Genomic DNA, 21,138 nt, shown 5'->3' with positions numbered 1-21,138 from the left:
ATGGACATTACGTCACATCAATAGAACTCCAATCTACAAATGAAGAAACGTGAAAAAATTTAATAAAGCCTCAGTCACTTAAGAGGTATGGAATTAGAGTCCCAGAAGAAAAGAAGATGGCAGAAAAATAATTTAAAAACTAATGGCCCCAGGGCTTCCCTGGTGGCGCAGTGGTTGCGAGTCTGCCTGCCGATGCAGGCGACACGGGTTCGTGCCCCAGTCCTGGAAGATGCCACATGCCGCGGAGCGGCTAGGTCCGTGAGCCATGGCCGCTGAGCCTGTGCTTCCGGAGCCTGTGCTCCGCAACGGGAGAGGCCACAACAGTGAGAGGCCCGCGTACGACAAAAATAAATAAATAAATAAATAAAATAATGGCCCCAAATTTTAGAAAAATATTAATTTACCAATACAAAAAACTAAATGAACCCACAGCAAAATAAATGCAACAAAAACCACACTAGCCATATTATTGTAAAACTGCTTAAAAGTAAAGATTTAAAAAAACCTTGAAAAGTGTCCCCCAAATAACATTTCATACACAAGAGCTAATGATAAAAATAGTGGTTGACATCTCATCAGAAATAATGAGTACTAGAAGACAAAGGAATTACATCTTTAAAGAGACAAATATTGGGAGGGAGAACTATCAACCCAGAATTTTATATCCACAGAAAAGGACCCTCAAAAGTGAAAACAAAATAAATCTATTTCCAAATAAATAAAATCTGAGAGAATTTGATGCTAGCATACCTGCACTAGGAGAAATTCTAAAGAGAGTTCTTTAGTTGAAAGGGAAATATGAGCTGTAATTAGCTGTAACTCGTAACTACTGGAATAGAAGAACACCAGTAATGGTAATTATATGGGAAATACATGGTCTTTTCTTAATTTATGTAAATGACTACTGGCTCTGTAAGTAAAAATAATACCATAAATTGTGGGGTTTACAATGTAAATATATGTAAATCATTTAAAATATATAGATGTCAAATGTGTGACAAAATATATGGAATTGTACTTTTGTAAAGTTCATATATTTTATGTGAAGTTGTAGAATATTAATTTAAATACAATAAACTAAGAAATTATATTGTAATCCCTTGAGCGACCACTAAAAATAATGACAAGGAAGCATAGATAAAAATCCTATAAAGAAATTAAAACAGAAAGCTAAAACCATCCAATTAACCCAAAGGAAGGCAATAAAGAAAGAACAGAGGAACTAAAAAAGAGCTAGAGAACAAATAGCAAATAGAACTAAACTCAACTAACTTAATAATGACTTTAAACATAAATAGATTAAATGCTCCATTTAGAAGACAGAGATTGTCAAGTAAGATAAAAATAAAAGACCCAATTATATGCTGCCCACAAGAGATATAATTTGCCTACCAGACACACAAATTAAATATGATACAAATAATTCAAAAGTAAAGATAGAAAAAAACATACAAAGCAAACAGTAAACTAAAGAGCATGTGCCTATATTAATACCAGACTAAAGAATCTTAAGACAAGGAGTGATCTAAAGACAAAAGAGACAGTTTATAATGATTAATGGATCAGTTAGGAAGTTATAACAATTATAACTATGTATGTGTTTAATAAAAAACTTTGAAGTACATGAACCAAATACTGACAGACTTGAAGAAACAGACAAATCCACAATATATTTGGGTATTTTAATATTTCCTTATCAATAATATATAGAATAATTTTTGCTGAAAAGTGGTAAGCATACAGATTTGCAAAACATTATCACACTGAACTAATACACAGAATATTATGGACAACAACTGAAGAATAGACATTATTTCAAATGTGCATGGAAGAATATTCAACAAGATAAATTATATGCTGAGCCATAGAAACTGTCCCAACTAATTTTTAAAAATTAAGTGTTACGGACATATTCTCTAACAACAATGGCAATAAATGAAAAATTGATGACATGTGGATATCTAGAAAAGTCCCAAATATTAGGAATTAAATATATTTTTAAATAACCATGGCTCAAAGAAGAAATTTCAAAGGAAATTAGAGAATATTTTTATTGAAAGTAAAAAGTCAAAATCTGTGATATATAATTATTAGGAGATTTATAGCTGTAAATGATTATATTTGAAAAGAAGAAAGGCTTAAAATCATTATGTAAAGTAAAATAAACTAGCTACAAAAAGATAAATACTGCAAGATCTCACTTATATGTGGACTCTAAAAAAGTCAAACTCATGGAAACAGAATAGAACAGTGATTGCCAGGGGCCAGGGGAGTGGAGGGGAGATAGTGGGATGTTTGTCAAAGGGTACAACTTTCAGTTATATGAATAAGTTATATGAAAAAGCTAATGCACAGCATGGTGACTATAGTTAATAATGATGTATCAATATTACATACTTGAAATTTGTTAAGAGAGTAGATCTTAAGTGTTCTCACCACACACACACAAAAGGTAAATATGTGAGGTGATGGATAGGTTAATTAGCTTGATTGGGGGAATCATTTCACAATGTATACATATATCAAAGCACTGCACTGTATACCTTAAATATATGCAATGTTTATTCGTGAATCATACCTCAATAAAGATGGGGAAAAAAGACAGAAAGAAAAAAATTATGATCTATATCTTCACCAAAAAAATACAGAAAAGAACGCATATTAAAAGCAGAATATTTAGAAGGAAGAAAATAATACAGATCAGGACTCAGTGAAATAGAAAATAGATAAATAAAAGAGAATATTAACAAATTCAAAAATTAGTTCTTCAGAAAAATTAATAAAATTTGTAAACACTTGTCAAGTCATTATATAAAAGTAGAGTGCGTCTGATCAAGTGTGGTCTATCCCAGGAAGGTAAATTTCACTTAATATTAAAAAAGCTAATCATATAATTTACCACAGTAACAGAATAAAAGAGAAAAAAGCATACGATCATGGGCATCTACAGACACCCTACAGCACACATCGTACAAAATAGTGAAGGATGGATGCTTCCCCTTTTGATTGGGAACAATGCAAGGATGTCTGCTTTTACTGCTTCTATTTAATATAGTACCAGAGAGTCTAGCCAGTGCAATATGGTAAGGGAAAAAAGTCACAGGGTTTAGAAAGAAAGAGATAAAAATTACCCTAATTGTAGATGAAATGACATTTTTAAATGTAGAAAATTCTAAAGCAATATATAACAAAAACCTTCTCGGACTAATAAGCAAATTTAGCAGTTGTAGGATACAATACCAATAAACAAAATCAACTGTATTTCTAGATTCTACATCAAACAACTGGTGACTAAAATTAAAATTTCAAATAACATATAACATTAAATAGGAATAATTTTAACAAAAGACATCTAAAATTCATTTGCTGAAAACTACAAAACACTGCTGAAAGAAATTAGAGTCTAAAAATGGAGGCATATACCATGTTCATGGACCAGATAACTCAATATTAAGACGGCATTTCTCCCTCAATGCATGAATAGACTAAATGCAATCCCAATGAAAATGCCACAGGGTTTTTTGGTAAAAATCAACAAGGTGATTCTAATAATAAAATTTATATGGAAATACAAAGAACTAAAATAGCTAAAACAACCCTGAAAAAGAACATATTTGTAGAACCTACATTACCTGATTTCAAGATTTGTTATAAAACTGTAGTAATCAACACAGTGTGGTATTCATAAAGGTAGACAAATCAATGGAAGAGAATATAATCCAGAAAGAGATTCAAGTGCATAGGGTCAATTGATTTTTGACAAAGCTACCAAGGTAATTCAGCAGGGAAAAAGAAAGTCTTTTAAAAAGTTTTGGAGGGCTTCCCTGGTGGCACAGTGGTTGAGAATCCACCTGCCGATGCAGGGGACACGGGTTCGTGCCCCGGTCCGGGAGGATCCCACATGCCGTGGAGCGGCTGGGCCCGTGAGCCATGGCCGCTGAGCCTGCGCGTCTGGAGCCTGTGCTCCGCAACGGGAGAGGCCACAACAGTGAGAGGCCCGCGTACCACAAAAAAAAAAAAAAGTTTTGGAAAAATTGAATGAATATATTAAAAAGGAACTTTAAATCATATCTCATACTATACACATGCACAAAATTTGAGATGAATTATGGATATAAATATAAAAGCTAAATAAAACTAAAATTTCTAGAATAAAAGACAGGATAATATCTTCATGATCTTGAAGTAGACAATATTTCTTAGGACACAAAATGTACTAATGTGAAATTAAAAATTGCTAATTTGGATTTCATCAAAATTAAAATAATCTGCTCATCCAAAGGTACCATTAAGGAAATAGAAAATCAAGCCATTGACTAAGAGATAATATTTGTTATACATACATCTAATAAAGGACTTGTATTCAAAATATATAAAGAGTTCCTATAACTCAACACCAAAAAGAAAAGCAACTCAATATAAACTGGGCTAAAGACTTGAACGGAAACCTGTCAAAAATGATAGAACAATCCTCACGTTGCATGTTCTAATACGCTTGAATTCCTGTTTTTATGGTTTAATTAAATAACACCTGTCTGCCCAAAACAGGGGTTTTGGTAACTTTGTTACCTTTATATATTAACTATGAGTTCTTGTATAAAGTACTTCACTGCCAGCTCTCCTGTCCACAAAATTGCTACCAACAAGGACCTACTGTATAGCACAGGAAACTCTACTCAATATTCTGTACAACCTAATTGGGAAAAGAATTTTAAAAAGAATAGATACATGTATATGTATAACTGAATCACTTTATCGTACACCTGAAACCAACACAACATTGTTAATCAACTGTACGCCAATATAAAATAAAGTTTAAAACAAATAAAAAATGATTTGGTTTCTCACACACACACACACACACACACACACACACACACACACAGATGTACATCATAATCAGAGACCAATAATGTCATTTCTTTTGAAACCTATCATTGATTGGTCACTGTGCATCTGTTATTTAGTTCATGCACAGGCAGCAATGTGTGTAGTTATATGGCCTCCTTATCTCTCATGTGCATATGTCACGTGCCCTTATGCACGTTCAAAGCTAATCCAAACTTTGCCAAGTCATAGAAAAGATGCTCTCTCTATATCATAAGCTAAACAGTGAGAAAAAGAAAGTAACCACTCTTGATGTTTTTAATAAAGTGAAAGCTTTCATTCTCAGTTATTTCTAATGTTTTAAATTACAGTGTACTAAATATTGTTTTTGTCGTTTTTTCATTTCCTATATATTTATAACTGACAGTAAGAGAGTTTTTAATGTAGGGACAAAAAACTTTGAAGGTTATGGAACAATCATAATTTTCCCTATTGATTATTAAGGTTGCTTTGCACACATTTTACAGACAGCTTTGCAGTCATTTTTATGGTCCCACACTATCAAGTAAAGCAAAGACTGTCTTTATATGAATTATCAATAACGATGTTAAAGGATTTAACATCATTAGTCATCACTGAAATGAAAATTAAACTTACAATAAGATGGAAGTTCTTTTATACCAGCTAGACTGTCTAAAATTAAAAAAGACTGATAATACCAAATTCTCCTGATACTGAGAAGTAATTAGAACTCTCATACAATGCTGTTGGGTATTTAAAATAGAACAACCACTTGAAAATCATCAGTTTCTTGAGTAAACATGCATCTGGACTATGACCCAGCAAGTCCACAAAAAGTTTTATACAAAAATATCTATAACAGTTTTATTCATAACACTTAGTTTGGAACAATCCATATGTCCATCAAAAGAAAACAGACATAAAAACAATGGGATATTAAAATGGTGGAAAATGACTCAATAATAAAACGAACAAATCACTGAAACCCTCAACAACATGCGCTTCACAATTACGTTGAAAGAAATAGACCAGATATAAAAGAGTACATATAGCTCAAGAACAACTGAAACTAATCTATGTTGATTGAAATCAGGATAGTGGTTGCCTTGGGGAGTGGGTGTCCAAGGGAAATTTCTGTGGAAGATGGAAATATTCTATATGTTGTTGAGTGGTGGTTACATGGCTGTATACATGTGTGGAAACTCATTTAATTGTATAATTAAGTTCTGTGCATCTCACTGTATATAAAATAATTCCCATAATTAGAAAATGTTAAAAAAATGAAAAGAAAAAGGCTTTCCCATTAAATCGTACCAACATTCAAAATGTTATACATTTATATAGAAATTTAAAATACTAGATACTAATACTTTCTAGCTAATATTTTATAAATCTAGACATTATGGAAAAAATCATGAGCTTTATTGTATTTCTCATGTATCCATACTAGAAAAGAAGCCTTATAGATTAGTCCAAGTAGGTCAACAACTACTTTCAATTCTCTTTTGGTAACTGTTCAATTTTCAGACAAATTTTCTAATAGTACTTGTAAGAAGAGCATTCCATCCAGCTTCCAGGGAGTATGTCTCACACAGTTAATAATTTCTCTGTAATAACATCCTAAATACAAAGTTAGTTTTAAATTTCAGGCTAAACTTTAAAAATGTTAGACTGTCATACATAGCAAATATTAATGTAGTTACATTTTAAAAATTACTAACAACCTTGGCTTTTAAAAAATCCTGTCTAAAGTAGGCTAATTTAATTAGTAATAAATGTCAGAAAATTGGGCTACTGTTTTTTAACATATCCTTTAATTGTTATAGATTTCATTATTGTGATCCATATGGAATTACATTTATTATCTTTCTAACACTGCAAATTGCCTTTAAAGTAGTAATTCTTCATAATAAGGTATCCAGGCACCAAACTAATGGGTGAATCAAGGATGCAGTGAATAGGAGGTGGTGAATATTCAAATTACCATAACATTAATATACTAAAAAATGTTACTTTATTTGAATTCTAAAAGTGGCTGCTATTTATGCATGTCTTATATTTATAAAATAGCTTCCTCCAAAAGTTGTTTTCTTATATACCATGAAACTTGTAATATTTTGAGATTAATGATAATTTGCACAACCTATTTGTTTAAAGCCTTTTCTCTGTATTCATATTGCATTTTTAAATTGTCTAAATTAATGTAATATTGTTAATGAAATTTTGCTAGCATTAAAACTCATTTATTCTACATTTCAGAGTTTTTCCACCATTAGTAAATGTTTTTCCCTGAAGCTTATAATCTCATAGAAACAAGGAGCACATTCCTGAAGCTTTCAAGTCGTATGGCTACCAGAAAGAAAGAAAGAAGAGGGGCTTTTGCATGCACACATACATGCCTAATTTACTTTAAAAGGGAAGTAAAAGAGAATAAGAAAAAAATGAGGTGAAATGGAGGAGGAGGTTGATATGTAATGGCTGTTATGAAAAGTATCAACTACAGCTGCATAGGACAGGAATGGAAAATAGGGTAATAAGATATGCCCCAGTTCCTAAATAAGTTAATAAAAATGTTGCTTGAAGAACAGCTGGCTTTAGCTGGAGCCGAGATGAAGAAAAGAGTGGTTGCCTGGAGTCCACTTAATGAAAGGTATTAGAGCATCAGTGGGGTCAAGGAGAATTATGCAGAGTAACTCAGGTTCATTATTTTACAAAAGGAATTGCATTTAAAAGGACTTTTAAATTTATAATTTAGAATTTGATACCTAAGACAGAAATTCATAATAGCAAAGATTACACTTTTGGAACTGATCCAGGATAAAAAATGTGATATGTGACTAGAAAGTATAAAATTTCCCAGAATGGCTTCAGTATTTTACAGATCTTACTATATTAACTCATAGTATTTTTAGTATTATAGGTTAAGCACATATTTGATCACAGAAATTTAGTTTTCCTAAATTTTAAAACCATATTTAGACAAAAGTATGTATATACTCAGAACATATATATCCCTGTACAAATTAATGAAATTCATATGATGAACCTGAATTTCCCCACTCCATAATGACTCTATTTAGATATTGTGAAGTAATGAGAAAAACATTTTAATTCCAATAAACACAAATGATCAGTTGAATTTCTAATGTAAGGGAAGGATCATAATACGGTAGAAAGAGTTCTGGATTAGTAAGAGTTCTGCTAATAATTAGTTAAAGTACACTCTCAGCAGACACTAAACCTCTGCTTCATTTTCCATGCTTGCAAAATGAAATGGCTGAATGGAGTTATCTTCAAAATCCAATAAAGATCTAAAATTATATAATTCTAAATTTTAAAAGCACAAGAATATAATTTTGTTTCATCATAGTCTTACCAGTAGTCTCTGGCAGAGTACTTCATATGTATTAAGTAACTGAATCTTGAATATATGGATTTAAAAGGGTACCACACGTGATATTAAGCATATCCCCACAAATGAACTTCAGGCTTTGAAGATGGAGTAGATATATTTTCCCAGTTCCCTCCACTAAGTACAACTAAAACCTTGGACATTAAATATGAAACAAACATAAGAAGACTCTGAAAGGTGGTGAGAAGGCAAAGCAACTAGGGAACTCACCACCCAGGGAGCAACACAGTGGTGAGCTCCCTGGCTTTTCCTTTTGCCTTGTATATCCCCAAGGCCAGCAATCTCCAAATGCCAACCAGCTCAGACTAAAAAGGCCTCAGAAAAAGCCTCCTCCCTCTAACAGAAAAAAAAACAGTGCAGCCTAGCAAGACAGAACACTTTTAGACAATAACAACTCTACCCAAAAACTACAGAAAAAAGCTGTGGTCCCCCTCCCTCCCATGACGACAAAGGTCAAATGAAGAACCTAGTCTTCTGCCTTTACTAGGCGGTAGTGAGGTACCTCACCCATCCTTGATAGAGTGAGGTAAAATAGGGAGCCAGAACTTTCACGCCTTCCGGAGGTAGCAAGTGCCCTCCACCGTGTCAGTGGAGAATATGCAGGAAGAATATGAGGCACTCCTATCCTTCTTAGTGGAAGCCTGGTGGGCAGCCCTCTTTCTCCTGCTCACCCAGCATCCTCCCCTTGGGTGTCAGCAGAGGCCAAGTGGGGAATGTGGATTTCTACACACATCTGGCGGTAATGGAGAGGTGCCCTCCTTTTCTCTACCAGAGTGCTCTCAAAGGAAACCATCACAAATGTAATATCCTTAATAGTTATAGGACTAGTCAAATCATCTATTTCACATTAGCTGAGCTGTGGTCATTGTGATCTTAAAGAGTAAGTTCATATATTAACGCATATATGTGGAATCTAGAAAAATGGTACAGATGAACCTATATGCAGGGCAGGCATAGAGACGCAGACGAAGAGAATGGACATGTGGACACAGGGGGGCAAGGGGAGGGTGGGACGAATCAGGAGATTAGGGCTGACATATATACCCTACCATGTGTAAAATAGATAGCTAGTGGGAACCTGCTGTATAGCATAGGGAGCTCAGCTTGGTGCTCTGTGGTGACCTAGACGGGTGGGATGGGGAGGGTGGGAGGGAGGTCCAAGAGGGAGGGGATATAGGTATACATATAGCTGATTCACTTCATTGTACAGCAGAAACGAATACAACATTGTAAAGCAACTATACTCCAATAAAAAAAAGAGTAAGTTCATTTCATCTAAGGTGTAAAATTGTTGATATTATTCCCTTATTATCCTTTCTGATGTCTGCAGTGATTTCATTTCTAAATATTGGTAATTTGTGACTTCTTTTTTTCTTTGTCGGGCTCGCTAGACGTTTGTCAATTTCATCTTTTTGAAGAACCAGTTTTGTTTAATTGAGTTTTCCTACTGTTTTTCTGTTTTCAGTTTCACTGATCTCTGTTCTTATTTTTATTATTCACTTCCTTTACTATATCTTCCTTTTCTTTTTCTAGGCTCTAGTGGAGGGGAGAACCTTAGATTATCGATCTGAGACTTTTCCAATGTATGTATTTAATGCTATAAATTTCCCTCTCTTCACTGCTTTAACTGTGTTTCACACATTTCGATATATCGTATTTTCATCTCATATCAATTCAACACAGTTTACCATATTTCTTTCTCTTGAGACTTCCTTTTTGACAAATGTATTATTTACAAGTACCACTTTCTGCAACTGATTCGATATACATTTCAGTTCCAACTCTGCATCCTGAGAACACTTAAACATAATTTTAAAACTCCCCAAAGAGAGATCTCCGTGCCTCGATAGCTTCACTGGAGAACTCAACCAAATGTTTAAAGAAGAATTAACACAAATTCTACACAATCTCTTCCAGAAACTAGAAGAGATTTGTATTATAAAGCTAGTATTCTCTGATACTGATACTAGACAAAGACAGTGAGACTCATCAAGAAAAAAAGAAAGAGCGCTCAAATCAATAAAATTAGAAATGAAAAAGGACAAGTTACAACGGACATAGAAACAAAAGGATCATGAGAGACTACTACAAGCAACTCCATGCCAATAAAATGGACAACCTAGAAGAAATGGACAAATTCTTGGAAAGGTACAATTTCCCAAGACTGAATCAGGAAGATATAGAAAATATGAACAGACCAATCACAAGTACTGAAATTGAAACTGTCATTTAAAAAACTCCCAACAAACAAAAGTCCAGGACCAGATGGCTTCACAGGTGAATTCTATCAAACATTTAGACTTCTCTAAAGCTAACACTTTAGAGACTTCTCTTAGTTAACACCTATCCTTCTGAAACTATTCCAAAAAATTGCAGAGGAAGGAACACTCCCAAACTCATTCTATAAGGCCACCATCACCCTGATACCAAAACTAGACAAAGACAGTGAAAAAAAACCTCCGCAAAACTACAGACCAATATCCCTCACGAATATAGATGCAATAATCTTTAACTATTAGCAAATAGAAATGAGTAATAAGTAAAAAGAAGTACACCATGATCAAGTGGGGTTGATTCCAGAGACCAAAGGTTTGTTCAGTATTAGAAAATCAATCCATTTAATCCACCATATTAACAAGCCAAAAAAGAAAATTACATGAACATATCAATCAGTACAAAAAAATTTATACAACATTCTTAACATGACAACATTACAGAAAAATGGAGAGCAAATTAGTGGTTATCAGAGGGTTAAGATGAGCAGAATTACAAGGAGAGCGGGCAGGAGTTGGGTGTGGCCATAAAAAGGCAACATGAGAAATTATTCTCATTGAAATATTCTCTATATTGATTGCATTGATATAAATATGGTGGTTGTGATACTGCACTGTAGTCGTATGAGATGTTCCCATTGGAGGGAACTAGATAAAGGGAGCACAGGATTTCCCTATATTATTTCTTATATATGCACGTGACTATAAATATCTCAAAATAAAAAGTTTAATTAAAAAGATTTACCACAGAAGACATGCCTTTCTTAGATATTTTACCACATAATTGTCTAAACATAATTTTGTGGCTTAAAGTTTCTACTTCAGGCACCCAAAGTATGCATACTGAGTGTTCACTGTGTCTCTATCACTCCTCTAGGCCTGTATATTGATTGACTGATTCATTCATTCTTTAATAATATATTTATTGCGTATCACTGTACGCCAGATGCATTCGTGGGCACTGAAAATAAGGGTGAACTGCACAAAGGAAAATCCCTTTTCTCACGGAGCATGCATTGTAATGAGGACAGATCCACAGATAATGATACATATAACAGAGAAAAGTAAAGCAAGAAAGAGGCATAGAAAATTCTAGCTGGGAGGAGTTTTAATCATAAATAAGTTCGATCCTCTTTGAAGAGGTGGTATTTGAGGCTAAATTTCAAAAGATGAAGGAAGAGACACATACATTACTAGGGAAGAGAATGCTGGGTTGAAAAAGGACCTTACGGACCATTAAAGTGACTGTGGATTTTATTCTTTATGATTTGGGAGATTCAGTAAATTTGTAATGAACAAATCCTTCTCCATCTGAAGAGATTACTGCAGGGTTTTAGGAAAATGGACCCAAAAAATCACTGTTTTCAGAGTCAATTTATGTTGCTTCCTACTCTAAATTTAGCAGAGTTCCCAATTTTCCATAATATTGTATTCAAATTTCTGCTACAACTATACAAGCAGAGTAAGGTCCACCTGAGTTATTCGATCTCACCTTCTATACTCTTTTCAATACAACACCCTCTAGTCAGCCTTGACCCCTTGTATTACATTCCTTTGTGCTACTATGTGTTTTCCCTTGCTGTGTCTTGGAATTTCTATTTACTCCTCTCTATCTCACCATTTTCATGAATAGCGATGGGGCCACAGAGTGGCTTACCATAAGTGCTTTAGCATACCCATAATCTTCAGGTCTACCTAACCTCCACCATCTAAGATTGCTCAAATAAAAAGAAGAATGTTCTTTGATAATGTACAACTGACATTTTCCCATAGCATATTGAGGAAGAACAAAAAAGAATATTTAGTAAACTTAGCTATTTTATTGATCTATATCAGGTAAATCTAAAGAAACATTAGTATACCTGACTATGAAATTCAAGTTCCAAAACCATATCATCATCTTCTAATTAGGTTAGAGTCTAAACTTCTATAAAGCAATTCCAAAGCTATCAATAAGCAACATCCAGTTCCTATTCCACTTCTTCAATACGGCCTTCCATAAAATGTATTTCTCCTGAATTCCTATTTGATTCAATCTTCAATCCACACAACTGACATATTTATGTAGGTTTGTGTTTAATTGCTTTATATTTATTAGATACGTCTTTACAATAATGGTGGAGTTATTTGGACCTGCAGAGCCAAGATCAGCAATGCCATTTGGGATTCAAACTTGAGTCTTGAACCCCAAACACAAAGCCTGGACTCAGTAAGCATTAGATGAGTATATACTGGTCAAATGTCCACCATACCACAAGTATAAAGGATACTTTTCACCTGATGTTCACTCTTAAGGAAAGTATTATATTTAATAATTAAGTCTGTATGAAATATATTTTGTAAAGCATTTGAACTTCAATTAAAGTAGCAATGCTAATAGCTATTTCTCTCTGATCCATGACAGGCAACTATAACGGCTTCTGTGCTTTCTACAATTACTGACTGGTAAGTAGAATATGCCAATTCACTTGCTTAAGAACAAACAGGATCACACAATTTTCCTGCATGTTTGACTTCTCATCTCGACTGAGGAGAGCAATGTCACTGGGATGCAGACAAAGGAAAAAGTAAACTTCTTTTGAATTAGCACATTAATTTGCAACCTTGAGAAAACTTTTACCATCCACATCCACTCTATTAAATGGTACTTAAGAATGGTCTAAATTCTTAGATATACCATTAGATATAAATGGTATATCTTATTTTTTTAAAAAAAGCTGGTAAATGGAAGTTAGATTTTGTCATAATCACAGTTCACCCAGTAATCTCCACACTGCTCACAGAGGCTCAAAAAATAGGGATCCAAATAAAGTACATAACAAATACATTTCTTAAATAATTCTTAGGGGAATGGCAGTCATGGCTTTGTAAAAGAGGCTTGAGAGTTTACATATATGCTATTAAACAGTACACAGTTATCTGAAAGAACCAAGAGTAGAAGGGGAAAAAAACAGGGATATTAAACACACTCCCATTCAGTGCTGATCCATTAATATATTTGCAAGCTCAGTGGACTTCCAGTGGGTCCATCTAGGTGCCTAATACCTCCTATTGAACAAAAAGCTAATAAAGAAATCACTGCTGAAAAGAACACCCCTAAAAACCACAACTGCGTATTTCACTTTCCCTCAATTAAGTTTTGGGCATCCAAGGGATATAGCTTATTTTCCTCTTTTGATTCTAAATTACTGAACTTGGAAGAGCTTTGAATAAATCCAAACTGTAAAATTATCTTCCAGAAAAAAAGAACAAATTTTCAAACTCAATATTAAATCACCGTATTTACTAAGATTTGAAAATAATATGCAGAAGTGCATGCATTTTGAACTAATTTGAAATTTTAAAAGTTAAGTCTTGTATGCACTTGAACTTGCTATAATATTTTTATTGGTACATATAATATACTTGGACAGAAAATGCTATTAAAATTACCAGGTTTGGGGTCCTTCATCTGTATTTGCCCTATTCTGACGTGTCTGACTGTGACAATGAAACCAGTTTAGACACTGAACACTAATCTCCTCATAAATTCAATCATCCATGATGCATGTTTAACTGTGCCCAATATGACCAAGTTTACACTGAGAAAAATACCCAATAATCTCTGGAAGGAATGTTAAGGTCAGACACTAAACAATAAGGGAGTGAGCCAAATTTGATTTTACTTCATGTCAAAAGTAAGTACAGAGTCAGTGACTCAGAGCTGACTTTACACTGTGACTAATCTTAGACCACCATAAATTAGAAGTTTGCAACAGCTATAAAACTGCTTCCATTCTGAACAATGAATCTCCAGTTCTTACTAATGTCTTATCAACAAACAATTCATGTGAACCCAGATAAAAGCAAATTATTTACCTAATAAAAACTGTAATCATAAATACAATTACATGCTAGATCTGAAAATTAATTTTAAAGATAAACAAATTATTGAAATATTTTTAAAGCAGCAGTTAATACTCATGTTTCATATGAATGACTCCCCTTAATTGAAAAAACTTTTACATTTGCCTGGGAGAAAATATCTATAATTTTGCCTGATGAAAGTTTGGAAATAATACACATTGCGGTGGAGTAACACCCTTATGAAATGAGAAAACAATTCACTTCTTTCTTTTACAAAAATTTGAGTGCCTAGAATGCCCAAGGCTCTTTGCTATGAACTGTGAGTAAAACAAAGACAAATAAGACATAGCCCCACAAGCAAAGAGCATACGGTAGAATAGAATGGTTCTCAAATTTCAGCACTGTCTCACCTCACATACCTTGTTTAAAGGAAGATTTGTGAGTTTTATTTTCCAAACTCTGATTCCACAGGTCTAGAGTAGGGCCTCGGGGATGTACATCCTGATGCAGGGAGTCAGCAGTCCAAACTTTGAGCAACATTTGTCTTCAGTAGTAAGGGAGCACATAATACATGGTACAATATGCCTAATACCTTCCTAATTCATTGGTTTAGAATTCCTTCAGTCTCCATTCATGCGATCTTTTAATCCTGACTTAAAATCTAATTCAAATCCTTAGTTAAAGGATATTTTTTTTTTAACAAAGACCTGTCCTTAAGTTCAGGTGGCTCTACATCAAGCGTATATACTTTGATTATGCGTCTCTGTTCTACTAATTAAACCTCTGCTTCATTCCTGTGAATGAGCAGTCACCTTGAGTACCAGTGGAATCAATAATAATGAGTCCTCTGCCTTGTTCTCTGAGTTCCGAACCTCTCATTTATCTCAGAATTACCGTCCTGTCTTTCATTGCCAGTTCTCTAGGACTCAGCTCCCGTCCAATGATCAAGACTATTTCACCTGGTACTAGACCACCCTGATGCAGACCACCTGCCTGCATTTGAACATATTTCCTTCTCTCAGACTCTGTATAGCAATGATCTGCTGCCCACCCACTGGGGAAACACCTGCTACCCCTTTCTGGACCTCTCTGACACTGTTTGCCTGTCCTCACTGCTACGTATCGCCTGCCATCAAAATTCCTGGGTAATCTAGTCCAGTAATTCAGAAAATTTACAGAGAATCATCAGAGAGGTGCTTAAAACTACAGATTCTGGGCTTCATCTCTTGAGGCTATGATTCAGCCAAGTCTAGGGTGAAGTCTAGGAATCTGTAGCTTTAATGCTTAGCATGTCATTGAAGACTTAAACACACACACTCACACACATACACACACACACTTAAGCTGGACTTTTAAGAACTAATACAATTTTGTGTGACGTAGAAAGGGAGCAGGACAATCTGATGGTGAAAAGTATTGAGTACGTTTAAAGAAGAGAATCTAATCAATTATTAGCCCATAGCAGGTGCTTAATAAATGTCTTTTGAAATGAATACATGAAATCTAATGTGCTGAATAAATAAAGTTTGGCTACAGGTATCAGTTATATGAAGACATGCAGTGGAGGAACAAAAGAATGAAAAGCTAGACAGAAGTCAAATCTAACTGGTGATGAATTCTGGGGTATATTTTGTACACGATGAGAATAAGTAAAACATTTGGAGTATTCTGGGCCATCTCTTATACATAGTACCTTTCATTATCACCTCTATGCTTCAGATACCTAAATCTCCATGTCTACTTCTTACCCCACAGGTAATAAAATTCAACAGCCAACACATAAATGCTCTAAATTGTATGTTAGACCCAATTCAATCAAAATAAGTGACAGGCAGGCTGAATGAGTATGGGTGATAAGGCCCCTTTGGGTATTACTACAGGAAGCAACAAGTCTGATATAAAATGGGGGCAGTCAAGTTGAAGAAGGGGCAAATTGCAGAGCCATGGCAGAGACTGAATTGATAAGCTCTGATTATATGTGGGAGAGATGGGAGGAAGAATCACATAAGAATATGAGGCTTAGACTTCCCTGGTGGCGCAGTGGTTGAGAGTCCGTCTGCCGATGAAGGGGACACGGGTTCGTGTCCCAGTCCGGGAGGATCTCACGTGCTGCGGAGCGGCTGGGCCCGTGAGCCATGGCCGCTGGGCCTGCGCATCCAGAGCCTGTGCTCCGCAACGGAAGAGGCCACAACAGTGAGAGGCCCGCGTACCAAAAAAAAAAAGAATATGAGGCTTGATCCCCAACTGATTATAAAGAACAGGTATCGAAAAGTGAGGAAGAGAAGGAGAATTCATGTTACATAAATTCCATTTTGAATATATTTAGGGTTGATATACCCCGTGAGCCATGGCCGCTGAGCCTGCGCATCCAGAGCCTGTGCTCCGCAACGGAAGAGGCCACAACAGTGAGAGGCCCGCGTACCAAAAAAAAAAAAGAATATGAGGCTTGATCCCCAACTGATTATAAAGAACAGGTATCGAAAAGTGAGGAAGAGAAGGAGAATTCATGTTACATAAATTCCATTTTGAATATATTTAGGGTTGATATACCAACCAGGTCCTCAGCTGAAATTTTCTAACAATTTGTGTGGCTGTTGGTGTGTGTGTGTGTGTGTGTGTGCAAGAGACAGAGAAAGAAGATAAAATGCAGAAGAAAGTAGATTAAATTGATGGAGTTACGTTTCAAACACGAGTTTGAAACAAAAATGAGCAGTTAGATTCCTGAAAAGAGGAAGGCAATGACATTCCCAAGGCCAGCATCTAGTGAAAACAAACAGTGGGGTCCTTTCAGAGTTGGGAATCTCTTGGAAGATGAGTTACAGTGACATGCCTTGCGATGTAAGGAGCAAGAGATAGTTGTTGTTGCAATGCATCCATTCCAGATGAATAGGTAAGACACTGAAGTCTCAAGAAATGTTGCCTTGAAAGGATGAGAAGAAAAAGATGCTGAAATCAGAGAGAAGGTACACCATGTCTTGAAGTTCTGTGGTTTATAGCTTCAAAGATAGAAAAGTAGAGTATAATTGGGTGATGCTGATTTCAAAAGGAGGAAAGGGTTAAAAGAGATTTCAAAGATAAGGATCGAGAGGTGCCAGAGGTAACCAATTATGTCAATACCTACAGTCCCCACTAGGGGGGAGCTCCAGTGAAGTGGTGTTATTGGGAAGGAATCAGGTTTTCATTTATATGAAGAGGTACAATATTAGAGAAGGTAGAAGATGAAAGAGATTATGACATAGGGTGGATCACTGTTAGGGAGAGTAAGAGTTTTCCTCTTTAAAGACTAGAGCTTAGTGACCTAGATATTTTTATTCCAATAATACAGAAGATGAAGTCTGGTATAAAGAGAAGGAAGTAGATGAAAGTGAGTCTGACACTGCAACTTTGGAATTCAGGGAAGCATCAAGAATGCCATAAATCAATTTTAAAAAAGATATGTATGTGTGTGTGTGTGTGTGTATATATATATGTTACATATTCGTTCCCTATTTTAAATTACAATAAAGCATAATTCAGTAAGTTTGGTGTTTGTATAATAAGAAACAGATACTTGTAAAAACACAATGAAGCAGATTTTCTCTTTTTTCCTCCTTTCAGCCTCCCATTGCTATGGAGGTGGTTCAATGGACCACACAGCTGGTCCTCAGGTAACATGTGGGATAAAAATGTATGTGTTATATTTTTTAATATTTCTTTTAAAGTTTTAGACAAATGTGCTATAAAGATTACAAAGGTTATTGACAAACGTATAACACAATCCAGGAACAGTTTTGTGTTTCAGGTTCTCTCTTTCAGGTAAATTACCTGCTTCGGATCAGTTACCTGTTTCACGTTAGTTACCTGTTTCCGGTAGCGTGCTGATGTTGCATGCACTTTCATCACCTTCACCAGCTGAGGTTGAAGCTCTTATTTTAAAGACATATGAGGTATTGGCGAGAAGTTTCATGAAAGTATACATGTGATCTTGGGGAGAGATTTTTGTAGCATTCCTTTCAACTGTTATCATATAATGTGTAATTATTCCGTTTGCCTTTTTGGGTGGATCCCACTTCACTAAAGCTGACTGCCAGCTAGTTGCCATACACTGTATGTTCTGTACAACATCTGGAACTTAAGAGATAAGCAAATGCCCAAAGTTAAAACTTATACACATGTAGTAGATAAATGATTTCATTATGCGATTGCTAGATAAAGTCATGTTTAGGAGTAGAGACAATAAAAATTTAACATACCAACCTTTCAATGTGTGCTCAAAAAATTCTTAACATGGGCTGAATCAAATGGCAGTTGGCCCATTTTCTGTGTTACCATATTAATCCTTACAATACTGAATCCATCACTGAATATTCTCCTAGGCCCAAGCAGCAATCACATCCTCAAATCCTCAGTAGCAACTATGTAGCCAGCCTCAAGCTCAGGCAGTGGTGGAAGCCTGCCCTCTTTACCTCTTAATGGGAAGGAGCAGTCTTAGCCATACTTTATGATGGAACTTTTTAATGCAAAACGTAGATGTAGGTGCCTCACTGAAGTGGGTACTTCTCAGGGAAATGTCTGATTATATAATGTCCCCTAATGTTAGCATAGCTTTTTTTTGTCACACTAAAAAGAGGAAGCTATAAAGAAAGTTTGCATATAGTCAATTTGTGGATTACAAACAGCAAGCAGTGAAAAGAAACAACTTGTCGTTGTGCAAAACATAGTTACTTAAAGAATATTCAAGTAATCTTTGACTTGCCTACAGTTCCCTCCTGTGGCGTAAATTTCTATCTTTACAAACGCTTCTTCCTCTGTAAGATAAAGGCATCAAAACTAAAGGAGAATAACTTAGGGGGGGTGTGGCATTTAAAATGAAAGAAAAGACAATTTCTCGGCTGATCCAGGGCTCTGGCAGTTAAATATGGTTAATTATTTGCTTTCCTATTTTCAAAAACATATACTAATACCAATAAATGAAAAAGAGACAGTGGATAATTTACTTAAGTTTAGATTATAAACCTGGATTTTGTGAACATCTATTTCACTGACTCTCCAAACTTAAAAACAATAAATTAGCCAGCTGATAACACTTCAAGTTGAGAATTTTATTTAACCAATCAGGGCATAGGATTTTGTGGAATTATTTTATTTTACTGGTAAAAAAAAATTATTGGTTTACATAATACTGTCTACAAGATTAGCCTTGATTTTTATCAATCTACTATATGTGTAAATAGTTAAAATGTTTTTTTCTTTATGGGTTTAGCCTTTTTCTATAGTATCACTCAGTTATGATATGCGTTTCCTACAGTCACGTCCAGTTTGCACTAGAGGTCAGATGCTGACGTTCCAGTTGAGTTTCTTCACTAATTTTCTCAGCCCTTTTCATCTAATCTGCCTGAATCATGGCTTCTTCATCTGAAGTATGGGAACAGGGGCAACCGTAATGGTTTTTTTAGTATTTGTGTGTCCAACACTCTAATAAGTGCTTCATATGGATCTTTTCAAATATTTTTCCCAACAACCTTCTGGGTGGCTACTGCTAACGTGCGTTTCTTTTCAGTTAAAGACACAGAGGCTCAGAGGAGGCACGTGCCTTTGCCAGGGTTATACAACTAGCAAGTCGCAGAGCTTGGATTCCAATCCAGACACTGACTGCAGAGCATGAACTCTTATCCACTATAAATACTACTTACTTAGCCTGTCTTATAGTCATGCCATGAAAATAGTATCAGGTATTCATCAATTAATGTAAAATGGTTAATTTAACAGTGAGTGAGTGGTCTCCAATTTCAATTTAGAGATTCACTAAAACAAAAAGAAATACACCCAGAGGTATAGGGAAGAAATGACTAGAGCAGGATCTTGCGCTTATTCAATACTCATTGACAAAAAAAAAAAAAGTGAGGAAGAGTTGCCTTTAAAAATTTGGTCCAGTTGAGAGAAGGAAAAGTATTAAATCATTAAATCAGTTATAAATTAAAACTATTCAGTACACAGTTGAGTTATGACATGTAGGTGATGTGTAGGTAAGTTATTTAATTAGAGCAGTGGTGTTTCAGTCTTCATAGTCTCCTCCACATGTCACAAATGGACTATGGGAAAGTAAAAGCTTACATACTGACTAGTGCTCTTCAAATGTCACAACACATCTTCTTTAAAAAATTACAGATTTTTTTTCACGAAAATATAAATCAACCTGTTAAAAGTGATTAATGGTTCATTTCTCCTTTTTTTCCCAGCTGTCTCAGATGGTACTAAGAAGTAGGTAATTTTTACATATATCTAGAAGCCTACTTTGCTCCTACACTAGTCTTTTATTTCAGCTTCTTCAGTTCAAAGTGAAAAACCATGTGTAAATATATATCTATTTGATTGCAAACAAGACAACCCAGCCTATCCTTAAAGCACTGAAATTCACCTTCCCTTTGAATGAACAATTAAATATTGATAATTAGTCACATAAACTGAGAAAGGAAAGGGAAAAGTGTTAAAATACAAAATCAAACATTTTAGGACCCCAAAACCATGTCTAACCTGATTCTTGGGTTGTGAATTTTACTACGTTACTAAATTGATTGCCATTTCCAACTTTAGTAAAGGCAGATATGCTGATAGAATAGGTGCTGACGGGTTCCAGTCCAACAAGTTTGGCTTCAGTTTGAAAACCTGAAATATTCTGAAAAGCAGAAATAAAATTCTTTGTCACAATGCATCATCAAAAAACTTATTTATAACTGGAAGAAATATTTAATACATCAAAATTATGTCTTCTGTGTTTAA

General features: G+C 34.9%; 1 protein-coding gene across 1 annotated transcript in view; it reads right to left on the bottom strand.

The window, feature by feature from the left end:
* PTPRQ (protein tyrosine phosphatase receptor type Q) overlaps positions 1 to 21,138 on the bottom strand; it is a 213,167-nt gene that overhangs the window by 113,340 nt on the left and 78,689 nt on the right. The window contains exons 24-25 of the mRNA XM_024122873.2: positions 20,893 to 21,034; positions 18,220 to 18,489 (exon numbers count right to left, since the gene is read on the bottom strand). Of these exons, the coding sequence (XP_023978641.1) occupies positions 18,220 to 18,489; positions 20,893 to 21,034 (412 nt within the window). The remainder of the gene's footprint in view (positions 1 to 18,219; positions 18,490 to 20,892; positions 21,035 to 21,138) is intronic.

This window comes from Physeter macrocephalus, chromosome 6 (assembly GCF_002837175.3).
Source record: "Physeter macrocephalus isolate SW-GA chromosome 6, ASM283717v5, whole genome shotgun sequence".
NCBI classification, from domain to species: Eukaryota; Metazoa; Chordata; class Mammalia; order Artiodactyla; family Physeteridae; genus Physeter; species Physeter macrocephalus.
Note: the sequence above shows the minus strand (reverse complement) of the source record. Positions and strands in the feature narration are given on the sequence as shown.